General features: G+C 46.8%; 1 protein-coding gene across 1 annotated transcript in view; it reads right to left on the bottom strand.

The window, feature by feature from the left end:
• The window catches only part of XPO4 (exportin 4), a 1,090,854-nt gene that overhangs the window by 208,549 nt on the left and 861,913 nt on the right, over nucleotides 1-20,392 (bottom strand). Inside the window, exons 17-18 of the mRNA XM_069640448.1 lie at nucleotides 19,472-19,765; nucleotides 15,326-15,506 (exon numbers count right to left, since the gene is read on the bottom strand). Coding sequence (XP_069496549.1) covers nucleotides 15,326-15,506; nucleotides 19,472-19,765 — 475 coding nt within the window. The remainder of the gene's footprint in view (nucleotides 1-15,325; nucleotides 15,507-19,471; nucleotides 19,766-20,392) is intronic.

The following is a 20,392-nucleotide window of genomic DNA, read 5'->3' as shown; positions in this document are numbered from 1 at the left end:
TGTCCAAACAACCTGGATTCGGGGGTCACTTCATCTGAGAGCCATTTGCCGATATACTGCAGTTGGCTCGCTACATAATAGACCTCATAATTAGGCAGTTTTATCCCCCCTTTCTCATAAACGTTCTGCAGCTTCCATAGTGCCACCCTATTCTGGGTACAATGCCACAGGAAATCCCTACACATGCTGTTCAGTTTAGTGAAACACTTCTTGGGTATCAGGTATGGAATATTCCCAAAATAGTGCAGTAGCCTAGGTAGTACCACCATCTTAAGCATTGCCCCTCGGCCCATCATTGCTAAGGGCAACTTCACCCAGAATTTCATGCACTTCTCGATTTTCTCAATGGCTACCTCGGTATTGTGCCTATGCTCCTCTTCCACTGTGTGGTACTCATCTACCCCAAGATACCGGAAGGTACCAACCGCCCATGGTATTTGTAGCACCGGTAACAGTCCCACAGGGATTCCCCTATAGCTGCCTAAAGGGAAGATACTAGATTTTTGAGGATTCAGCGCTATACCAGACAGCCCCGCATATCTCTCCATCACTTCCAGGATGTACTGGAGATTTTCCTCCGGGTGCCTTAAGTACAGCAGCAAGTCATCCGCATATAAGGAGATCAAGTGATGTTCCCCTCCCACCTCGATACCTATAGTATCGTATTGTTGTCTGAGGTATATTGCGAGGGGCTCCAGGGCGAATATATAGAGCATTGGGAACCATGGGCATCCCTGTCTGGTGCCTCTACTAAGTTGCCATCTTTCAGATATCACTGATCCTGTTTTGACCCTGGCCAGCGGTTCACTATATAGCATCTTCGCCCACCCTATGTATCCAGGCCCCAATCCATAGCCCGCCAGCAGCATTTGCCACTTAACCAAATCGAAAGCCTTTACCACGTCCAAAGACACAATTGCCATTTCGCCCTCAATCCCGCTCCCCAATTCAACAACCCGTTGGAGTCGTCTATGATTATGAGTTATATTCCTATTCGGGACATAACCCCTCTGGTCGGGGTGTATTAGTTTGCCAATAACTCTCTGCAGTCTGTTCGCCAAGACAGCCGTCAATATCTTGCCGTCTTGGTTCAACATCGACAGAGGTCTATAGGAGCCACAGCTATGCCCAGGCTTGTTGGGCTTGGGAAGCGGCATTATGATCGCTTCTCTAAGTGACTCCGGTAATCTTACCACCTTAAAGGCTTAATTTAACATTTCTAACATTGGGGGGAGCACTTCCTCCCTATATGCTTTATAAAATTCACTTGGGAGTCCATCAGCCCCCGGAGCCTTGCTAGTGGGCAGCTGTCTCACCACCTCTTCTAACTCCTCTAAAGTAATCGGTGCATCCAGCTCCTCTCTTTCCTCAGTGCTTATCTTGGGCAGTCCTATATCCTCCAATGTTTCTATTACCATCGCGTGGTCCCTTCCCCACTCATCCCCATATAGCACCCTGTAATAATCTGCAAACTCCTGATTAACTCCCTCTTGAGTGTCAGCTGTGCTAAGGGTCTTCCCTTGCTATTGCTCGAATCATGTGTCTAGGCGTTTCGCTCTTGTACAACCACGTCAGGAGTCTCCCTGTTTTATCCCCTCCCGCATGCTGTCTTTCTATATATCTTTTATAGTTGAGGTTACACAGTCTTTCCCAGTGCCCCTCACATTCATCCTGCAGTTTGAGTATCAGTTCCACGTCTTCCTTAGTGTTACCTCCTTTCTTCAATGTCTTTTCCAGTTCCCCTTCTGTTTCTTGTAGGTCAGCCAAGATCCCCCCCTTGCAGGCCTTTAGATTTTGCAATGGCTACCCCTCTCATCACAACTTTGAAGGCATTCCCATAATGTACCCGCCGAATCCACGCTACCAGTATTCAATTCAAAATAATTCATAATCTCCTCCCTCATATCCTCCCTGAAAAAGGGATCCTTAAGTGCCTCCGCTCGGAGGCGCCACGTCGGAATCCTTGCTCTCAGGGGGCAATATTGCCATCCGAGGACCAGAGGTGAGTGGTCCAAAAGGACCCTTGCTTTGTATTCTGCTTGCGTGATCTCTGCAATTACCTCTGACATAGCAAATCCATAGTCCAGCCTCGTACATAGCTGCTGTGGGGCTGAATAATGCGAGTATTGCCTTTCTTGGGGGTGTCTCGTTCTCCACACGTCTCCCAGGCCAAAGTCATCCAGTAATGTCTGCAACGCTCTAGCAGCTGGGGTAGGTCTATCTATCTTCCCATCTGATCTGTCCATTCTCGGGTTTAACACGCAATTAAAGTCCCCTCCCCAGATCACCGCACTCCCCATAAATACACTGAGGTTGGTACACAGCATTCTGAAATATGCCGCTGTGTTTTGATTCGGGGCATATGTGTTCACAATGCTCATCTCCCTATTCTCTACCAGTCCCCTCATTATGACCATCCTTCCATCCGTCTCTGCTACTTCCTGCAACAGTTGAAATGGGACATGTGGCGCCACCCAGATAAGCACTCTCCTTGCATAAGCAGAGTATGAGGAGCCCGCCACCACCCCTTTCCATTTCTTAGCAACCGTCTCCATCTTTTCCCGTGTCAGGTGAGTTTCCTGTAACAGTGCAATGTCTATCTTTTGTCTACGCAGGTACAACATGACCTTGTTCCTCTTTAAATAGCTGTTAAGCCCCCAGCCATTCCACGTGATTATTTTAAGGTCTCCCATGGCCTATCAGAATTCCCCCTCGCCCCCCACCAGTGCAGTCCAGATCTAGCCTCCATTTCAGTCTATATAGGCTTGTTTCCCAGCTGAAACTCCCCATAACTACAAACACCCCTTTCCGCCTCCCTCCCGCCTCCCTTCCTCTCCCCAACATTACCCCAAACCACTGCACACAACCCCTTCCCCCCCAAGCCCCTCTCTACCCCCAACCCCAACAATTGCCCAGCTCCATCCCTGGATCTCAGGCTCCCCCAGGGAGCATTCCACTCAATTATTCATGTTGCGCAGGGCACACCCCTTCCTTTGACTGTAGTCCGTGTCTAGTGCGGGCTGCCCGGCCCGTCACAGAGCGTTCTGTGCCGTCTGGTATCTCAATGCAGCTCCACATTCGCTTTTCGTTCTTTGTCCTTGTGTGCGGCAGTCTTATGCTCGGGCGCTCCCTGCCCTTCTTTCATATGGGTTGCCCTACGTATCTTGTGCCTCTTGTACGTTTGAGCTACCAGTGCTCCCTATTGTGCCCCTTCCTCTTGTTTCAGTATGCACTCACTAGGGGCACAATTCTCCGGCTTACCGCTTACCGCTCACTCCCTGCGCTGCCTAACTGTCCAAATCGCTATTGTCACAGCTGGGTTCCATACTTGTTACGCTGTCTTCTGTCCTTTACTGCGGCTCCACTTTACTTCCTCAGTTCGGGTCGCCAGCTTCTGTCCCGTGTCCTCGCGATCATGGACCCCGCTGTCTAGTTTAGTTTCCTTGGGCTACGCGCCCATTGGAAACATCGTTATCCTCCCGGCTCTTCACAAGTATTGAAGCTGCAGTCGCGCTCTCAGGCAGCCCCCGCCACCATCCTGCTCGTGAGAGCGGGTGCTACCGCTGTGGTTCGCAGCTGTCCCAGCGGCCTGCGAGCTTCTGCTGCGATTTGTCCAGGGAATCTCCCTCATATGTGCCGGGCTCCACACACATCACCATCCACCGCACTCTGGGCATTCGGGCTCATCTAAGCCCGTATCTCGTCACGGGGAGTCCCTGTTCGTTGCACCATGCGACTTTGATTACAGTCCGCTACAGTCACCTCGCCATTTCGCAGCCGGCTGATTCCTTTGTTCTACCATCACTCGGCCATTTTACATCATCCTTCTTCCCCGGCTCTCACAATCTTATAATATTAAGAACTCCATCACGGCTCCTCTCATGCGCTCCAAAAGTTCAGCGGGCACCTCCGCCCTGTTCATAAACCAGCAGGTAGATTTTCAACGATCTTAAGCATCTATTAATGCACTATTTGTCAGGATCACAGGAGCTCCTCTGGAACACGTCCTCCTACATAGCCCTCGTAGCCACGTCGCCCCTTGGACCATATCTATGCTACAATTTCTCTCCCTCCTAAAATGAGCCTGGCTGCTCTGTCTACGCTATCAAATACTCAGATGGTACAGCATTATACTAATAGTGGAGTTCTGCTCTGTGTCAGTTGTATGGTTTTACTAAGCACAACAAAAGCACCTTCTGAAAAGTATTCATTAGTGTTTGATTCACTGCAGTCAATCAGTATTGGGCCTTCAATACAAGCAGTCAGGATTTGAAAATATTCATTTTTGGTACAGATGTTTCCAGCAATGCAATTTTACCTGTGAAATTAATACACTAACACATGCTTCCTCTGCCTTTTTAAACTCTGCACTTCAAGACTTCACCATGAAATGAAACATACATTTTCAAATTCACTGGGCCATGCTTTTTAATAAAAGCTTTGCCCTCATGTTTGGAAATGCACAAAAGACTGGACTGCTTTAAATTTGTAAATGTGAGCATATTTTTTTTATATAATATTTACCTGCTACATGAGCAAGCTAACGGTTCTGCAGTGTTGATTTATAGCGGTTAGGTAAGTATCACAGCATTGCATTCCCTGCACGGCAGCCTTGGGTGTACACATCTTATTACTGCTTCCTTCCCCTCATTTTTGCTTTTTATCATCTAACAGTTCTTTGTGAATTTGAAAGCTCATCCATAGGTCTCTTTTTTACATGTTTAGATGATTCCTCATGCTTGATTTAATAGGAGCATGTTCAAAACAGAGAATCAATGTATTGTAATAATGGCAGTTTTGGTTCCCTTTGTCATTCCCCATATAAAGTAATATGTCTGTGGCAATAGAGAAGGGGGTTAAAGGCATCTGTTGGGAATTTAAGTATTGAAGGCCCAATTCAAAGATTTGCAAATCAGAAGATGTCCCAAGCAGCTGAGACTTTCTCCTGCTACCTTTTTATTGGATCTGAAAGCCTAAAACTAGAGCAAATGTGGGTATGCCTAGAGCATCTTGGAGATTTGCTCAAGGGTATCTGTGAGATGTTCCAGATTTGTTCTAGTTATTGGAATTGTGAACGAGGAACGAGGTAGCGGGAGCATATCTGAGATAGATTTTCTCTGGTGCTAATCTTTGTGCATTCGTCCCATAGCAGCCAATTCCTATAGCAATGTAAATACCCAGTTCAAAGGCAGGTCAGGTCTATATTTATTAGACTCAGAGACACAGAACATTTAGTATTAGTTATATGGCCCTGTCATAACAAAGTAATGATTCCAAAAGATCATAAGCATGTTTGATTGGGGTTTCAGATGTACGAAAGCAGGCAGATTGTATGTGGTTATTTATATATAAATTAACAGACATTGCGTTTCAAACAAACGCATTACTAAGTTATAAAGGTAAACAGAGCAGTCTCATCACAGTGCTTTACAAAGGTGAAGAATTCAGCAATTAATGCTTCATAAGCCTGGTGGTAGAGGGGGATTGATGAAATGTAACTGGGGAATGCATACAGACATTGGTTTAATATGTACTATGTATAGTAACCAATTTATAGTATATAACGGTCTCAGCAATTATGGGATACACTGGGGCATTAAGGCGAATCAAGGAGGACGAGGACGACGAGGAGGAGGATTGAGGCTCATGTACAGCTCAGGGTCTCCTTTGATAGTTAAGAGGCAGTTCCATGGTGCATTTGAAGGCATTCTTGAACCTCATAACTGTGGAGATTCCCCTAGAGTAAGAGTCCTGAATCCTAGTGGGAGGAAGCTCATTTTTTAAATCTGAGGGGTGGAGTACAGGGAGACAATCAGCCAGATAAGGGTGAATGTGGGGGTTTGGAGACGGAGTACAAGGGCAAAAGCACAAGGAATGATTGAAAGACCAGGAGAAGGAACAAGTAACTTACCTGTAACTCCTGTTCTCCAGTATTGGTATCTTTCATGGATTCACATGCTCATGAATATTCACTGTCGTCAGGCTGGGAATCCTCAGTAATATTAAAGCAGTTCAGCTTTGAAGCTTAAAAAAACTGCATGTCACTTATGTAGCCTATTGCTGTCACTTTGGGGCATACTGCCCCAGCCAATTGCTTTAGTTTTCTCTAGCACCACCCATGGTGGCCATCTTCAGATTTGTAAGTGCACGTAAAGTGGCAGTATGAACCAAGAAGAGCCATTGAGGGGTAGGAGGGCCAGACCCATGCTGGAGAACAGGAGTTACAGGTAAGTAACTTGTTCCTTTCTCCAGCATGGGATCTTTCATGGATTCACATGCTCATTGATACGATTACACAGCAGTACATATAGACAACCAAATGGGTGGCGGTACAGCTCTACAGAAGCAATGGAACTCACCTCAAGCTAATAGGCTGGATAGCACTGCTTGTCTGACACCGGACTCGTCCCTGGAATCCCTGTCCACGCAGTAGAATCTTGTAAAGGTGTGGGTAGACCTCGATCAAGGGAACACCAGACAGGAACACCATAGTAGAGGTCACGGCCGTGGTGAAGTACACATTAGGTCTACCTGGCAGCGGCCTATTTGCGAGCCAATAAAAAAGAGAAACGCAGCCAGATAGTTACCTAGAAATGGAAACCTTCGACCGGGCCTTCGCTATTTTCAACAGGTCCAAATGCCACAAAGTTGGGAAGATTTGCTAAAGTCTTTTGTGCGTTTCATATATGACAACGCATGGGCAAAGTCCAGTGAATGCAATGCCCTCTCTACCGGAGAGATGGGAGAGCCAGCCAACAAACATGGGTAGGACCAGAGGCTTGTTTAGATTAAAGTTGACAGTACTTTTGGCATAAATGAGGGGTGAGTGTGCAGCACCACGCTGGGTTGATGCAACGTTAAGTATGGTGTGTTGCAGGAGAGAGCTTGTAACTCTCCGACATGTCTGGCAAAAGTAATAGCCACTAGAAAAGCAGTCTTCCACAATAGAAACTTCAGTGGAGCCTGGTGTAGAGGGTCAAACGGCGGGCCGATTAACTTGGTGAGGACCACATTCAGCCCCTGCAGCCGGGGCAGGTGCCTTTACTGGAGGGAAAGTCCGAAACGGGACCCTGAGGAATTATTTGATGAGTTGAGGGGACCAGTTACATGGCCTGCCCGTCGTGCGAGTGTAACAAGAGATAGCAGCTAGGTGGACTTTTATGGCTGCATGTGCCAAGCCTGCATTTGCTAAGATATGGCAAACTCTGAGAAGGCATGATTTGAAGAGGGATGCGGTGTTGCGAATTACACCATATAGTAAAAAGCTTCCACATGTGCTTATAGCATTATAGAATGGATAGAGCTCTAGCCTTCGCCAGGACTGAACAGCATTTCAAAGGCAATATGAAATGTCCAAACTCTATGGCTGCAGGAGCCAAGCTGTCAAGTTGAGGGACGCTGGGTCAAAGGGTAGCACAGATCTTCCGCCTCTACAGAGCAGATCTGGAAGAGGAGGCAGTTTGATGCGAGGCGCTATCATTTGAAGGAGCCCCCTGACCACCAAACATATGAAGAAAGCCTGTGGGCCTGGCAACTGCATTGCGCTCTTCATCACCGGGCCTTTTCCATAATGGCCGACAGCAACACAGAAGAGCATTCAGACCCCCTGCCTGCCTCCATCACTTCACCTGATTGGCTTGAGGCTTGTCCTTCCACCTGGGGTACAACGTTCATTCACCAGCCTTTTTTTGCCGAAATATGGGGTGTGCGTAAGGGCATATAAGGGGTAGGGACAGGCTAGAGAATAAATCAAAGGGAAGGGGGGGAGGTTGGGAGGGCAACCCCCCAAAATAAAAAAGAAAAAGAAATTCGATGAGTTTTTAGGTGAAATAATAATTTTGGCAAAAATCTCAGCGAAAAATAATCTGGGGATGATTTAACATGGAACCCCATCTGGTAGTACTGGGAGCCAGCAGGTGATCGCCGGCCTCCACCGAAGGGCCTCACCTAAGGGCAGTGCCTCCTGTCTGGCCTACCTCATCCATCAGCATCTCCACGTCGGTTTGGTGCTCCTCACGCTGTCCACAACATACCGGGTAAGCCTTTCCACGTCAACTGGTATCAGGATTCAACATGAACCACTCACACCTATATCGTACTGTGCATCTAGTTTAGTGCTCCTGCACTGAACCAGCACAAAAAAACCATGCTTGGTGCCGACGTTATGCCTTGGCGCTTTGAGACTATACCGTGCCTGCACTGTCGTTCCCTCTTCTCAGACCATGATCCTGAATTTTGTTTTCCCATCTGCATCATCCACATCCCTCAGTCCAAGTCCGCCGACCTTGTAACCTTTAAATACTTGCCTCTTATCCCGATGGTCCACTGTCTATACCTGCAGTCTGTTGTATTAAATTGTCTGCCACTTTAACTGGCTAGAAAACTGTTGTACTCTCAACTTGTTACATTTCATCCGGCCTCTCTGGGACCATTGTTTTCCGTTACCCTTTTAACCATTGTAATCCCTACACCCACCTTTAAGCTAACACTCCTGTACCTTGAACCTGTACAGTATATGTTTCATGCTGCATTCTGGTGCTCAATTTAACAATCAATTCTAGGTATTGAAATGTTTAATTTCTACACCACTATATACATTTTTTGCAGTGCTTCAAACTCACATTGATCACTGCTGCTTCCTAGTGCCTTGCCAGAAATTGGAACCTAGTTGTGCTTTTACATCTGTGCATCCCCCATTTTTTGCTGTACTTCGTGCTCTTTGGTAAATTCGAATCTAGGTGTTCTTATCTGTGCATCCTCCTGCCTGCCACCTGATGAGTTTGCCTGTGCATTGTGCATCCTCCCAACTGTCCCTTTGTTCCTGCACCTCAATAGCACCGTCCATCTGCCTCATCCATTCCAACTGCTACTCTATCACCTATCCCTCCTCTCCCACGAAGTATGGAAGAAAAAAGTTTTAAAAATATCTCTTGGCCTCTAATCCTGGCCTACCAATTGCTGACACCTACGCTTGTGCTACTTCCAGACAGACTATCACTGATAGCCTCTTCCCTGTCCCCTCTCCAGACCTTTGGACCTCCTACCTGATCTCTATCCTCTCCCCCATTTCCTCTTCACCCATTAATAGTGGCACTAGATGGGAAGTACTCTAATACACATGTCTCATCCTCTAGGGGCATCATTAATGTCTATCACAATGGCACAGTCATGACCTAGGGTCCTCAACCCAATCTTTTTCTCTGTGACCGGCAGCTGCCGGCCCTCATTAACTTTCTACCTTCTCTTGCTACTCCTCCTTCCTCTCTCTCTGCACCTCCGAGTGTACCACCTCCATGTACCCCTCCTCGGAAAAGCTTCAAAAGGTGGTGACCAGCTACACTTGGCCACTCTGAACTTTCAATCTGCTGTCAAACATTCATCTGACATCTGCCTTCTTCTTGAAGACTTTGATCTCAACGTCCTCGCTCTCACCAAGACGTGGTTCAATGCCAGCTCAGCCACTGCTTTTGACTCCCTTCTCCCAGACTGCTACAAGATCCTCTCCAAGCCCCAGTCTAACCAATGTGGTGGTGGAGTAGTCTTGATCTTCCCTGAGAAGGTCCCTACTGCTCATTCCCACCCAGCCGTAATCCTCCTTTGAATGTCTTGTCTGCAAGCTTGGCGTCTCTCCGACTCACTCGCTCACCCTTGCCACTATCTAAAGGCCTTGTGTCCATCCTACTTTCTGAATGGGCCGACTTCACCTCCTCTCTTCTGACCTCTAAACTCCTCCTACTTGAAGACTTCAACATCCACCTGGACACCACTGTTCCTGTCTCTTAACTCTTCTGTGATCTATGTACTGCTCTCTCACAATTCTCCCCTCCAGCCCTACCCACTCCTCCAGATAAACTCGCAATGACTTCATCCTCACTGATCTCCCATTCTCCAACCTACTCACTAGCCCCTTTATCCTGGTCTGACCATTCTCTCCTCACCTGGGATCTATCGGCCCCCCTGACCGGACCTCCACCAGCACTGCCAGCCTCCATCGCAGTGATCGGATTGATGAAACGAATGTCAACTGCTGTGTTTGCCTCCACCTTCATCACTCCTCCTGACTCTCCCACTGACCGTGTCCTTGCCAATGTTCATCTTGCCATCACCAACACTCTTGACATTCTTGCCCCCATCAGGAGGATCCGCCTGAAACCTATCTCCAAGCGCAACAGCTGGTAGGAGTCTGATCTAGCCACTCAAACGCAAGTGCAGAGTTGCTGAATGGAAGTGGCACAGCTCGGGCTCATCCTCTGACAAACTGGCCTGCTGCCTACTCCAAAGGCAATACTGTGCGTCTAACAAGACCATCCACCTTATGGCGATTTTGCGATTTGCAAAAAAAAAAAAAAAAAAGAAAATCGCACAATTTGCCATTTCCGGCAATTGCCGCTATAAATCATTAAATGAGCGCGAAAAAGACACATTAGCTTAGTGTGTCTTTTTTCGCACTCATTTAATGATTTAGAGCGAACACAGCTGACTGCTGATTGCAGCAGCTTGAGGGTTAACACCTCCGGCTCTGCGTTGCAGGCCCAGGATTGGGGGAGGGTCACGCAGGCCTGGGAGCTGCACAGCATTTGGCTGTGACCCCAGGCACCTCCAAGGCTCTTTGAGTGCCCGCCCTGCCGAGCTGACAGAGTTGGTGAAGCGTAGCCAGGTAAGCACTGGCCTGTCCGCTCATCTGCCCCCAACTCAGAGCACCCAAAGAGGCCACTGGACTGTTTTCATTACTGGCGATCGACAGGAAAGTAAATTACTTTCCTGTCGAGTGCCGGAAAAGAAAGCATAAACTTAATGCTTTCTGCCGCTCGTCTACAATTGGTATCATGCAGCCCAGCCTCAAGGCTGGGCTGCATGATACCAATTGAAGACTCTCGTAGCTGTATTAATTTCAAATTGCTTTACAATTATTGTAAATGTTGAAAAATAGAAAAAAAACTTGCAATGAGGTAGCAGAGGAATTCAGGAAGACATCCCCAGTAACGACTTGATGGAGCGAACCGTTGTCAGCTGGAGAGAGGACAGCTGCTGAACCACGTGGATTATGGCTTGGACTCTCTCCTCTGAGGGAGTCGCCAGAAACTGCAGTGTGTCCAGTCGTGAGCAGAGGAACAGAGCGTTCCGAGACAGCGATATGCATGACTTTAGAAAGTTTATGGAGAATCCCGGAGAATTCCGGCATCGGATGGTCTCTTTGTGGGTGCTGCAGGGTTAGCGCCTGTGAGGTGGTGCGTATCCACCAGTTGTATAGGTGGGGTAGACGTAAATGCCTGTGCGGCGAGATGGGCAGCCACCAGACAGGCATTTTGTGAAGACTCTGGTGGACGATTTTAGGCCGATGGGTAGATCTTTGAACTGGCAATGCTTGGCTTGCACCACGAAGCAAAAGCGTCTGTGCTTGCAACGTATGGGGATGTGGGAGTAGGCATCCTCCAAGTACAGAGAGGAGGACTTCTCCCTGTTCTAGCTAGTCGTGAACATGTTTCAGCCTGACCATGCCAGCCTTTTGTGATTTTAGAAACTTGTTGAGCTGCCTGAGGTCAAGGATGCGTCTCCAACCACTGGACCTTTCTCACCAGGCAGTATCTGGAGTACACTCCGAAGCGATGGCACAGCTTCTATAGCCCCCTTATTTTTAACAGGGATTGAACTTCCGGTAAAAGGAGGGGCAGATGTTCCTTTCTTCATATTGGACTGATGGGAGGGGGGGGGGGACGGGCCATTCGTTCAGAAATTCTAGGGTGTGTCTGTTGAATGATGCAGAGCACCCACTTGTCGGTGGAGATATTGTGCCAATGATTGACAAACGAGGACAACTGGCATCCTACTGGGGTGTTGAAGTGGGGGCCCGGGCACTGACACTGGTCAGGCATGCTTGGGAGTTTGCGTGCAGGAAGAGGATCTGCGTCATCATTTCGTACCTCTGTATGCCAGTGACCTCCCTCAGTACGCCTCCGGCCAGGTGGTGGGAGATGGTTGGTGATATGACGGCCGATAATCCCTGCAGGTTCTAGAGAATCTGCCCTTCCCAGATCGAAAGGACAGCCTCCGCTGATGCAGAGTGCCCAGGAAGCAGACCGTCTCAGTCTCTGTTTTGATTGCTTGAAGAGTTCTGTTGACCTTTTCACCAAAGAGGTCTACACCATCAAAGGGCAAGTCTACGACTTTAGACTGTACCTCTGGGGAGTCGTTGGTGACTTTCAACCACCCTTGGTGCCTCAGCACTGCCCCATTTCCCATTTGGCAGAAACCTGTGTCCACTAGGTCTAGGGCTACGATGATGGCGTGATCAGATACAGCCTCCTCTTCGTGTAGTAAGGCAAGCGCCTCATCCCTTTTTGTCATCCTGCAGGAAACCTAATCTGGGGCCCATCTTAAACCACAATTCCCGGTCGTATTCGGAATGAATGGCTAAGGAATTGGAGGCTTTGATAGTGGTGGCAGCCATGGTAATCACCCACTTTCAAAAAGCATCTAGTTGCTTTCCTTCTTTGTCCAGGGGTAACAATGCATGGAGAAGGTTGGATGATCTCTTCCTTGCTGTAGATGACACAACAGAGTCAGGGGATGGCCTTGTGCGAAGACACTTGGGTGCGGTATCCAGAACTTTATATTTCTTTTCAATGTGATCCTTTTTGGAGGTGTCGAGGATGTATTCTTCATGCCCAGCAAACCATCCTCCCAGATGTCAGCTTGAGGCTTCACACCTTTGAAACAGGAAATGCTCTTTCCTCTGGAACTAGGTTGAAGAGCTTTGCTGCACGTGTTAACAGTGTGTGAAAAGAACCTATTTCGTCTGGTGGAGAAACTTAGGAAGGCAGATCAGGGATTTCGCCATCCGCTCGCACAAGGTCCTCATATCTGTAGTATGCGTATCCAGGGGATGTGTCAGTGGCTTGACTGGTATCCCTGTGGGTAGCTACTGGGACTGAGAACAACTGAGGTGTTGGTCGAGGAGGTTGAGGCTGTGGGATTGCATCCCCACTTAAGGGCAACGCTGTAGTGCTACTAGGGGCACCTCGAGGGGCCGGAGGGGGTAGACGCTGCTGCAGTTCGGTGACTAATGTCTGTAAAGTTGATAAAATGTCCAGCAAAACATCTCTGGGTGCCGATGGTGTTCCCAAAGAAACTGTAGGCATAGCAGTGGATGGAACCAATGGTTGTACTGGCTGACAAGGTGCTGGTAGAATTAGGTCCGGTTCCCCTTCCACATCCCCTTGATTCAAAAGAAAACCTCCAGAGGTTCATCGTCCGACAGGCTTCCTCCTGCAGCATCTCGATAGGTGGTGCACCTCTAGGAAATGAAGTGAGCACAGGAGCTTGCGAAGTTGTCAACTGTGTCGTAGACGCTGGCCTGGGAGGCAAAGCAACTCTGCAAACGATGGTAGTAATAGTCAACGAGGTTGTTAACTGACTGCACTGTTCACGATTCACTAATGAGGAAATGGTAGTTTTAGGCCTATAGTTGTCGACGGAGTTGTTGACAGTATTGCCGTTGATGAAGATTGTGTCAACGATTTGTGTTTCGACATGGTGCGGCCCGTAAACGTCAGCTGACAGATGTCTTTTTTCTGAAGAACGCAAAGACAATGGTTTAGTCATGGTCGTTGTGGACGTAGAATTCGCTGTAGGAGCAGTAGTCGTGGACGTTGATGAAACGGATGAAGTAGACAGCGCTCTGGGTAGCCGCTGCTGCAGTGGATGGGAAGGGAAGGGGGTTTAGTGAAGGTGTGAGACCTATGTCCCCTTTTAGGGATGTGCCCTCTTGTGATCTTGACTTCGCAGAGGGAGTCTTTTCCACAGAAGAGGCGTGACTTCGGGCCCAGTCAGAGGCCTGTTCACCTTGACCAACCTTCAACAGCAATCTTTTTGCGTCTTAGTTGAAAATGACTGGCGAATGGAGCAGCTGTCAGGGTGCAGGTAATATAGGCATTTATCATGCTGATAGTCTACAAAAACATTCTTTAGGCAACACTTGGAGCAGGGCCTAAAAAGGCTTTTCTTGCTGGCGTCCACCGTGGCTGCGTTGAGGACTCAGAGAAGAGGGCCTCACACAGTGAGAAGATCCATCGATGGTCTGGATATTCACATGCAACAATCCCCACTACTGACAGTCACAAAGGTAAATGGGATGAAGAAACAATGGAAAATAAATTCTCAAAAGATAGTACAAAAGTCGATATTTCAAGGAGCGAAACAACAAGGACTCCCAACGCGTGAAGATGGCCACCAGGGGTGGAGCTAGGGACGACTAATGTCACTGTATGGGGCAGTATGACTCAAAGTGACAGCAGTAGACTATTTATTTGACAAACAGTCTAAGCTTTAATGCTAAACTGCTTTAATATAACAGAGGATTCCCAGCCTGACAAGGGGGATGTTCATGAGCATGTGAATCCATGAAAGATATCATGCTGGAGAAGTAATTTTGCTAGGGTTCCTGTGGGGAAAGACAGCCGGCATGAAGACCATGTGAACAGGTTTGCGGAAGTCTGTAGATGGTGTCCTTGAGCAAGGGTCTGCCCTCCATTAAGAAGGGGAAAGGAGTATGGGGGGTGGGCAAGAAGAGTAATCTAGCCTGTTTAGGACCATAGTGAAAAAACTGTCTAAGAAGCATGATAAATCAAGTGGGAGGCAGGAAGGGGTGAAGATCTTCCAGATGTTTAGGAGACTGAGACTAGCACAGAAGTGAAACTGCTAAAGTTTGAAGCTGTAGTCAGAGAATCCCAGGTTGTGCACCCTTTGGGCATTAGGCAGGAGATCAGGGAAGGAAAGTATTTGATAGGTGTTTTGATCATTCAGGAATGAGGGGAAGGAAAAGGTGTTGTCATTGTCGCAATCAATAAGGTGGTATGAGAAACCAAAGGAGCAAATTAGTTTGAGGATAAATGAAGTGAAAAGAGGTGGCAGGGGATATTCTGTTCTTCTAAGAGCCAAAGGAGCAAATGACCAGTCAGACGATGCAATCAGGTCAGTGCCCTGAAGCAAAAGTTAGAGTATGTCAGGTGGAGAGAAGTCAATTAAGAGGTCACACAGGATAAGAGATGGGGAGTAGCAAGCAGTACTAAGACAATGCCTTTCTTTGGTCGGTCTACTGTGGAGTATGGATTGGACGGACTAGGATGAGGGTTAGGGTGGTTTTTCAACTCCATGGAGGTTGTGCTACTGTTAAGGACCACACACAACCTTTGAGTAGTGCCGGAGAAGGGAGGCAGGTAGATAGTTAGCAGGCAGATAACAGGAGGACCAGGACCATCCACTGCAGGAAGAATAATGATCAATGTAATTGTCATTGTATGGCCTGCAAGTATAGGTAATTCTTTACCTGTATCACTGAAGTCAATAAATTCTTTTGACAGAAGATTTGTAAGAAGCTCCATAATGAGAAGAAGATCCTGGTACTGGTCCTCCTCTGCAGTGACGTCGATCCGCTTACGCCCCAAATTATTCTTGGAATAAACCTGTAGCAAAGTCAGACAGGCTTCGTACAGCGTCATAGCCTTAGACTGCAAATGGCAACAAAATGAAAAAGGTAAATATGCTGCATATTGAATATATGCATTGCGCAATACTGGTTTCTATGTTAAATACATATAAGATGACAAATAAAAGCAGCTTCATATTTCTTATAAGACTTTCCCCATAATATGCAAAGTTCATCAGATGCAGATCCACTTAAGTTAGGATTCAATTAAAAAAGTGAACAATAAAGCAGGTGAGTAATTCATTCATATGTTACACATGTTCCAGCACCCGGAGGTGACTTCATTTTAGGTCAGTATAGCATTTACATAGTTTCACCTTTGCAATATTGAGTTTGTCAAGGAAGGAAAGGTTAGGGGTTAGATCAGAACAGACTGATAGGTTATAAGAACAGTTAGATTCTCCCAGAGGGATGCAGGCAGTCAATTATCCCAGCATTAAAGTGTTCAACATTTAAAACCTGTAAGGGAACACGCACTGCCAAAGCCAATAGGTTCAGAAGGAGGCCTTTGGGGAGCCAGGAACGCCAAACGCAATGGACTAAGTCAAAGTTATGATGCTCTTCTTAGAAAAATGTTCTTAAATAGTGTTCAAAAGAAAAATCACAGCAACTCAAGAGGAGTCACCTTTCGAAAGCACAAGCTGTAAGGCCAATGCAGGTAAATTGAGGTCAAGTTAGTGTTGAGTTAAAACACACTTCGAAAAGGTAGGAAACACCCCAAATGACAAAATCATAATACCCCAAACCCCACAGTAACTTGAAAATGCAGGAAGTGTTCCAGCTGGTTGCCTCCATGATGCAATGCATTAGACCCTTGTTCCTGGTCCTTGGTCATGGTGACCAAAGGGAGGACGTCTGGCGGACTCCTCCGGCAGCATTCCAGAGAGGGACTCAGCGGCAATGGTTTTCCATTGATTCAGTGGCTCTGTGGTTTTGGTGCCATTTTGTCAGCGCCAATCCAGAACAAAAAGCTCTGGTTAGGATTTTCTTGATCCCTTGACCTGGACTCTGTCGATGGGACTCTAGACGTGGATTTCTTGCTTCTGTAGGGTCCTCTGGATGCCCACGAAGATCTGGCCAGTTTCGGCCTTCAGAAGACAATGCACTCACAATCGGTCGAGGTACCCCGGGTATTGGGCTTCTGCAGCCTTGGAAAGTCACAGCAAGTCGGCGGTTGCGCAAAAATAGAGTTCGTCTAGAGGCTAGTTGGTCCCACCATCCTAAGGGAGGAAGTCATCCGTTCGGGTCTTCCTGTCGATTCGAATACAGGGTTAGTACAGCTGCAGGGCTTCATCAGGCACTTTGCGGTCCAGGAGGGTGCTGCTAGCACCTTTTCTCGTCTTCTGCTTCGTATATTGTCCTCCAGTGGTCGACTCTGCTCTTAGTCCCAAAACCCCGCTTTTTATGTAAGTTGCCATTCATTCACAGCCCTAGGCTGTCAATCACACAGCAGGATGGCTGTCCTCCAGGACAGCCAGCCAACCAATTGGAACTTGTTTCACTCAGGCTCACTTACAGACAAAGGACAGGGGAGTTTCAGGACCTTCCCTCACTTCCTGCCTTTCCAGACACACTGGCAAACTACACAAAGGACTCAAACCTGATGCAAACAGAGTAAAAGCCCAGAAGAAACTAACAAGAAATGGCGTAAAAAGACAACAGGGGCCATTTTGTGAAAAAGGTCACCCTTTGGTGCAGCACTGCAGCTGAGGTATCAGCCTGCAGATACATATCACTAGGTAGTAAAAAAGAAACCACTGCCACCAGCCATTCAAGTAAGTTATTGTAACAAAATGTTACGAGGAATGGATTAAAGAAATTACTATGTAAGCCCCCATAAAGTAATGGTAAGACAGGGGTCATCTTACTATTCATGGGAACAGTAGTTCATCCAAGAAAATTTAGTTAAGCATTAAGACAAGTACAAGGGACATCTCAGTGGCACTGTACAAAAGCCGCTGCGAGTCGTGATGCAAAAGAAGATGCCTATGGAGTTACCAGACTCCATAAAGAAGTAAGGAACAGAGAACATTATAGTCAGGAAAAAAGTCCCACTCACTCAGGAGTAAAATTTTAAAAACCCTGAGTCCAGAAAAATAGCTGGGGGTCTCCAAGGATAAAGGGAACTGGCACAGAAATAAAAACTCTCACCAACAGCCTTGTTGCACATGGAAAGAAAGAGGGAACTGGTGTTGATGGGCGCAAGTCGGAAGCAACGGGATCCTGTGTGCCTTTATATTTTTATGGGTTTGGTGGAGACCCTTGGGGCTAGATTATTCTGAGAGAAGACTGACAAAAGGACTACTGCTCTGCGGGAGCACAGGGATGAGTAGTGGCTAAACGGCTTACTAAGCTCTGCACTACTACTGCACCAGCTGTGATCCCAATCAAAGGTGATAGGAATACCTCAGTCGCTGTTTGTGGCAGCACAGGCCAAGGCCAGGCTATACTAATCAGGAGGGGTGCGAGGTAGTACAGATGCAATACAAAGAAAAGTTTTGTAGTACCAAAATACAAAATGTCCAACCAAAGCAATGTTCTATAAAAATATAATCTTTAAACTTACAAAAATGCATGCAACTATTAAATACACTACTGGGCCAGGCCTTTAAGGGGAAATCGCAGAAAGCAGATTATAAGATAAAGGGGCACTCTGGTTTTTAGACAGGGGTCCTCAGGCAATAATCAGCTGCAAAATGTCCACGTTATTGGATAGGTCTTTCAGAAAAATAGAGGAGGCCTAGCAAAATCCAAGATGAAACCTCTCTCGACAGAAGCTTTCTTCGGCTCTTCCAACTCTGCCTCGTCGTCCGTCTGCCGACATCTAAAGGTCTCCTGTAATCAGCACCTGGGTGCGAGGTGGCCGTTGTAATGGCAGGACTGTCTTTGAAACACCTGTTCCCAAGTGACCACCCAGGGTGCACTCCTAACACTTAAGAGGGTGGGGACAAACCTTTGCACAGGATGGTGGGGGATGGGATATCAAAGAGGGCTTCCTTGGCTGGACCAAACATGATGGTTGTGGATACACCTATGCCAGACAGCTTAATGTTCACAGGCTTTGTCATGAATGAGTCACTGTCCACCAAGCTGACAATAAAACATCAATGGCTTGTGGCCGTATAATTGTGCAACCTTAGTAGCCACCATGTCAAAACTAGACATGGCTTATATTTTGCATTTAACTGCCACCAGATGTCAGAGGAACACAGTTACATGGTTTTGAAACAGAGATGCATACAAAGAATAGGCCACCTCTGCCTGTTGAAACAGAGTTCCAGCAACATTGTTCAGGAATACAAACATGCTCTTTGAATCTGCCTTTCCGCCATGTTGGGATGCTTCTGGGGAATTTAAGACAGTTTCAACAAAATATATGCAGGAATTACATTACACTTTTTTGGCATGGAACATTACGAAAGTGGGGTCTGATCAGGTGATCTTACTTTCAGAAACAAAATTACACATCAGTCAGGCTTCCTGCCTTAACAGATGGCATGCTGTCAGAGATGCAAAGATCTGGGAAGCAAAACTTTTTTGGGATAATACTACCTACTGATGGTATGCGTCACCTAATAGAGTGAATAGATGGTGCGTGGGATGTTTGAGAAGATAGTAGATTTACCCACTATGTGAAGCTGATTTCTGATGGGTATGTTGTCAGGAAATATATTGGTTTCTGGTGTGATCTATCGCGAAAGGCACCTACTCTAGGAGGACGTTGAGCATAGCAGGTGTTACGTTTTTAGGTCCATCATGAAGTTAATTAAAATAACATTTTTAGACGTTTTCCGAAGATTAGGTGGTGGTCTTCTATACAGAGGTTTTTGGGCAGGGCGTTCCATAATTTTGTTGCTAGAAGGGAGAAAAATGAATGTCCAGGCATCTTCCGGTGGAAGTTTGGTACCATTAATAAAGAGCATTTGCTGCAAATTACCGGAATTGTCAAGGTCCCACCCACCCCACACATGTTCTTCCTGTGCTTACCTCTCCAAGGTAGCATATCTGTTTATGCGCAACTTCAACAAAAACCTCAATTATGAGGTTAACAGTCTCAGGCGTGTTTTTGTAAACCTCCATCAATCCAATGCAATTGGTGAGAAAGTCCATTAAAAAATTAAATAGGATAGCAACATTGTCAATTTGAGTGGCTTCTGCAATGCCACAGAGTGCCTCCAACGTTGCAGTGATCTCTTGCTTCACCTCCTCCTCCTGACAGATTTGCTGAAAGTTCTCCTGATTGATGACATTCAGAAAGCGCTGCTGAAGAGGCTGAAGTACCTAAACAACAAATAATTTGAACATAAATATCCCATGAATGTGTGGCATACATAAACAGCGAGGTTTATACATTTAGAAAACACAAGTGAAAATCCAGAGAAAAATTGCTATTAATATTTGAGAATATTTCTGTTTTGACTCTCCTTCATAAAATTCCAGCTGAATTTCCCAAATAAAGTGCGATTCCTTTGTAAACTAATTGAGCTGCCATTTCCAGTGGATTCAGTTGGGCATTGAAATACATTTTACAGACAAAATAACAGTAACTTAAGAATATTCCTACGTTGATGCAGTCCCCAATCTAACCCTTCTAACGCAAGGGGACGACCCAATACAGGTTCTCAACGGTTCTGGCCCACCTTGCTCCAACGCACTAAGATTGGGAACGAGACAGGGTGTATCAGAGCTTGTGGTGGAGGGAGTCATCAGGCTAGGCTAGAAGGCTTCATAGGGAGACCTTGTGAACCTCCATGGAATGGGAAACAGGTGGTGACTGGAGGACATTCGGTCCTGGAGATGGAGCAGGGGGTTCAAGTCCACAGGAACTTATATGGATTTCTGCAGATGGTCGTGGACAATGAGAGGGTAGGCTAACAGCGCCAGAGGAATGTGAGAGACCTAGATACA

The sequence above is a fragment of the Ambystoma mexicanum genome, chromosome 7q (genome assembly GCF_040938575.1).
Source record: "Ambystoma mexicanum isolate Mex_15411 chromosome 7q, UKY_AmexF1_1, whole genome shotgun sequence".
In the NCBI taxonomy this organism is placed as follows: Eukaryota; Metazoa; Chordata; class Amphibia; order Caudata; family Ambystomatidae; genus Ambystoma; species Ambystoma mexicanum.
Note: the sequence above shows the minus strand (reverse complement) of the source record. Positions and strands in the feature narration are given on the sequence as shown.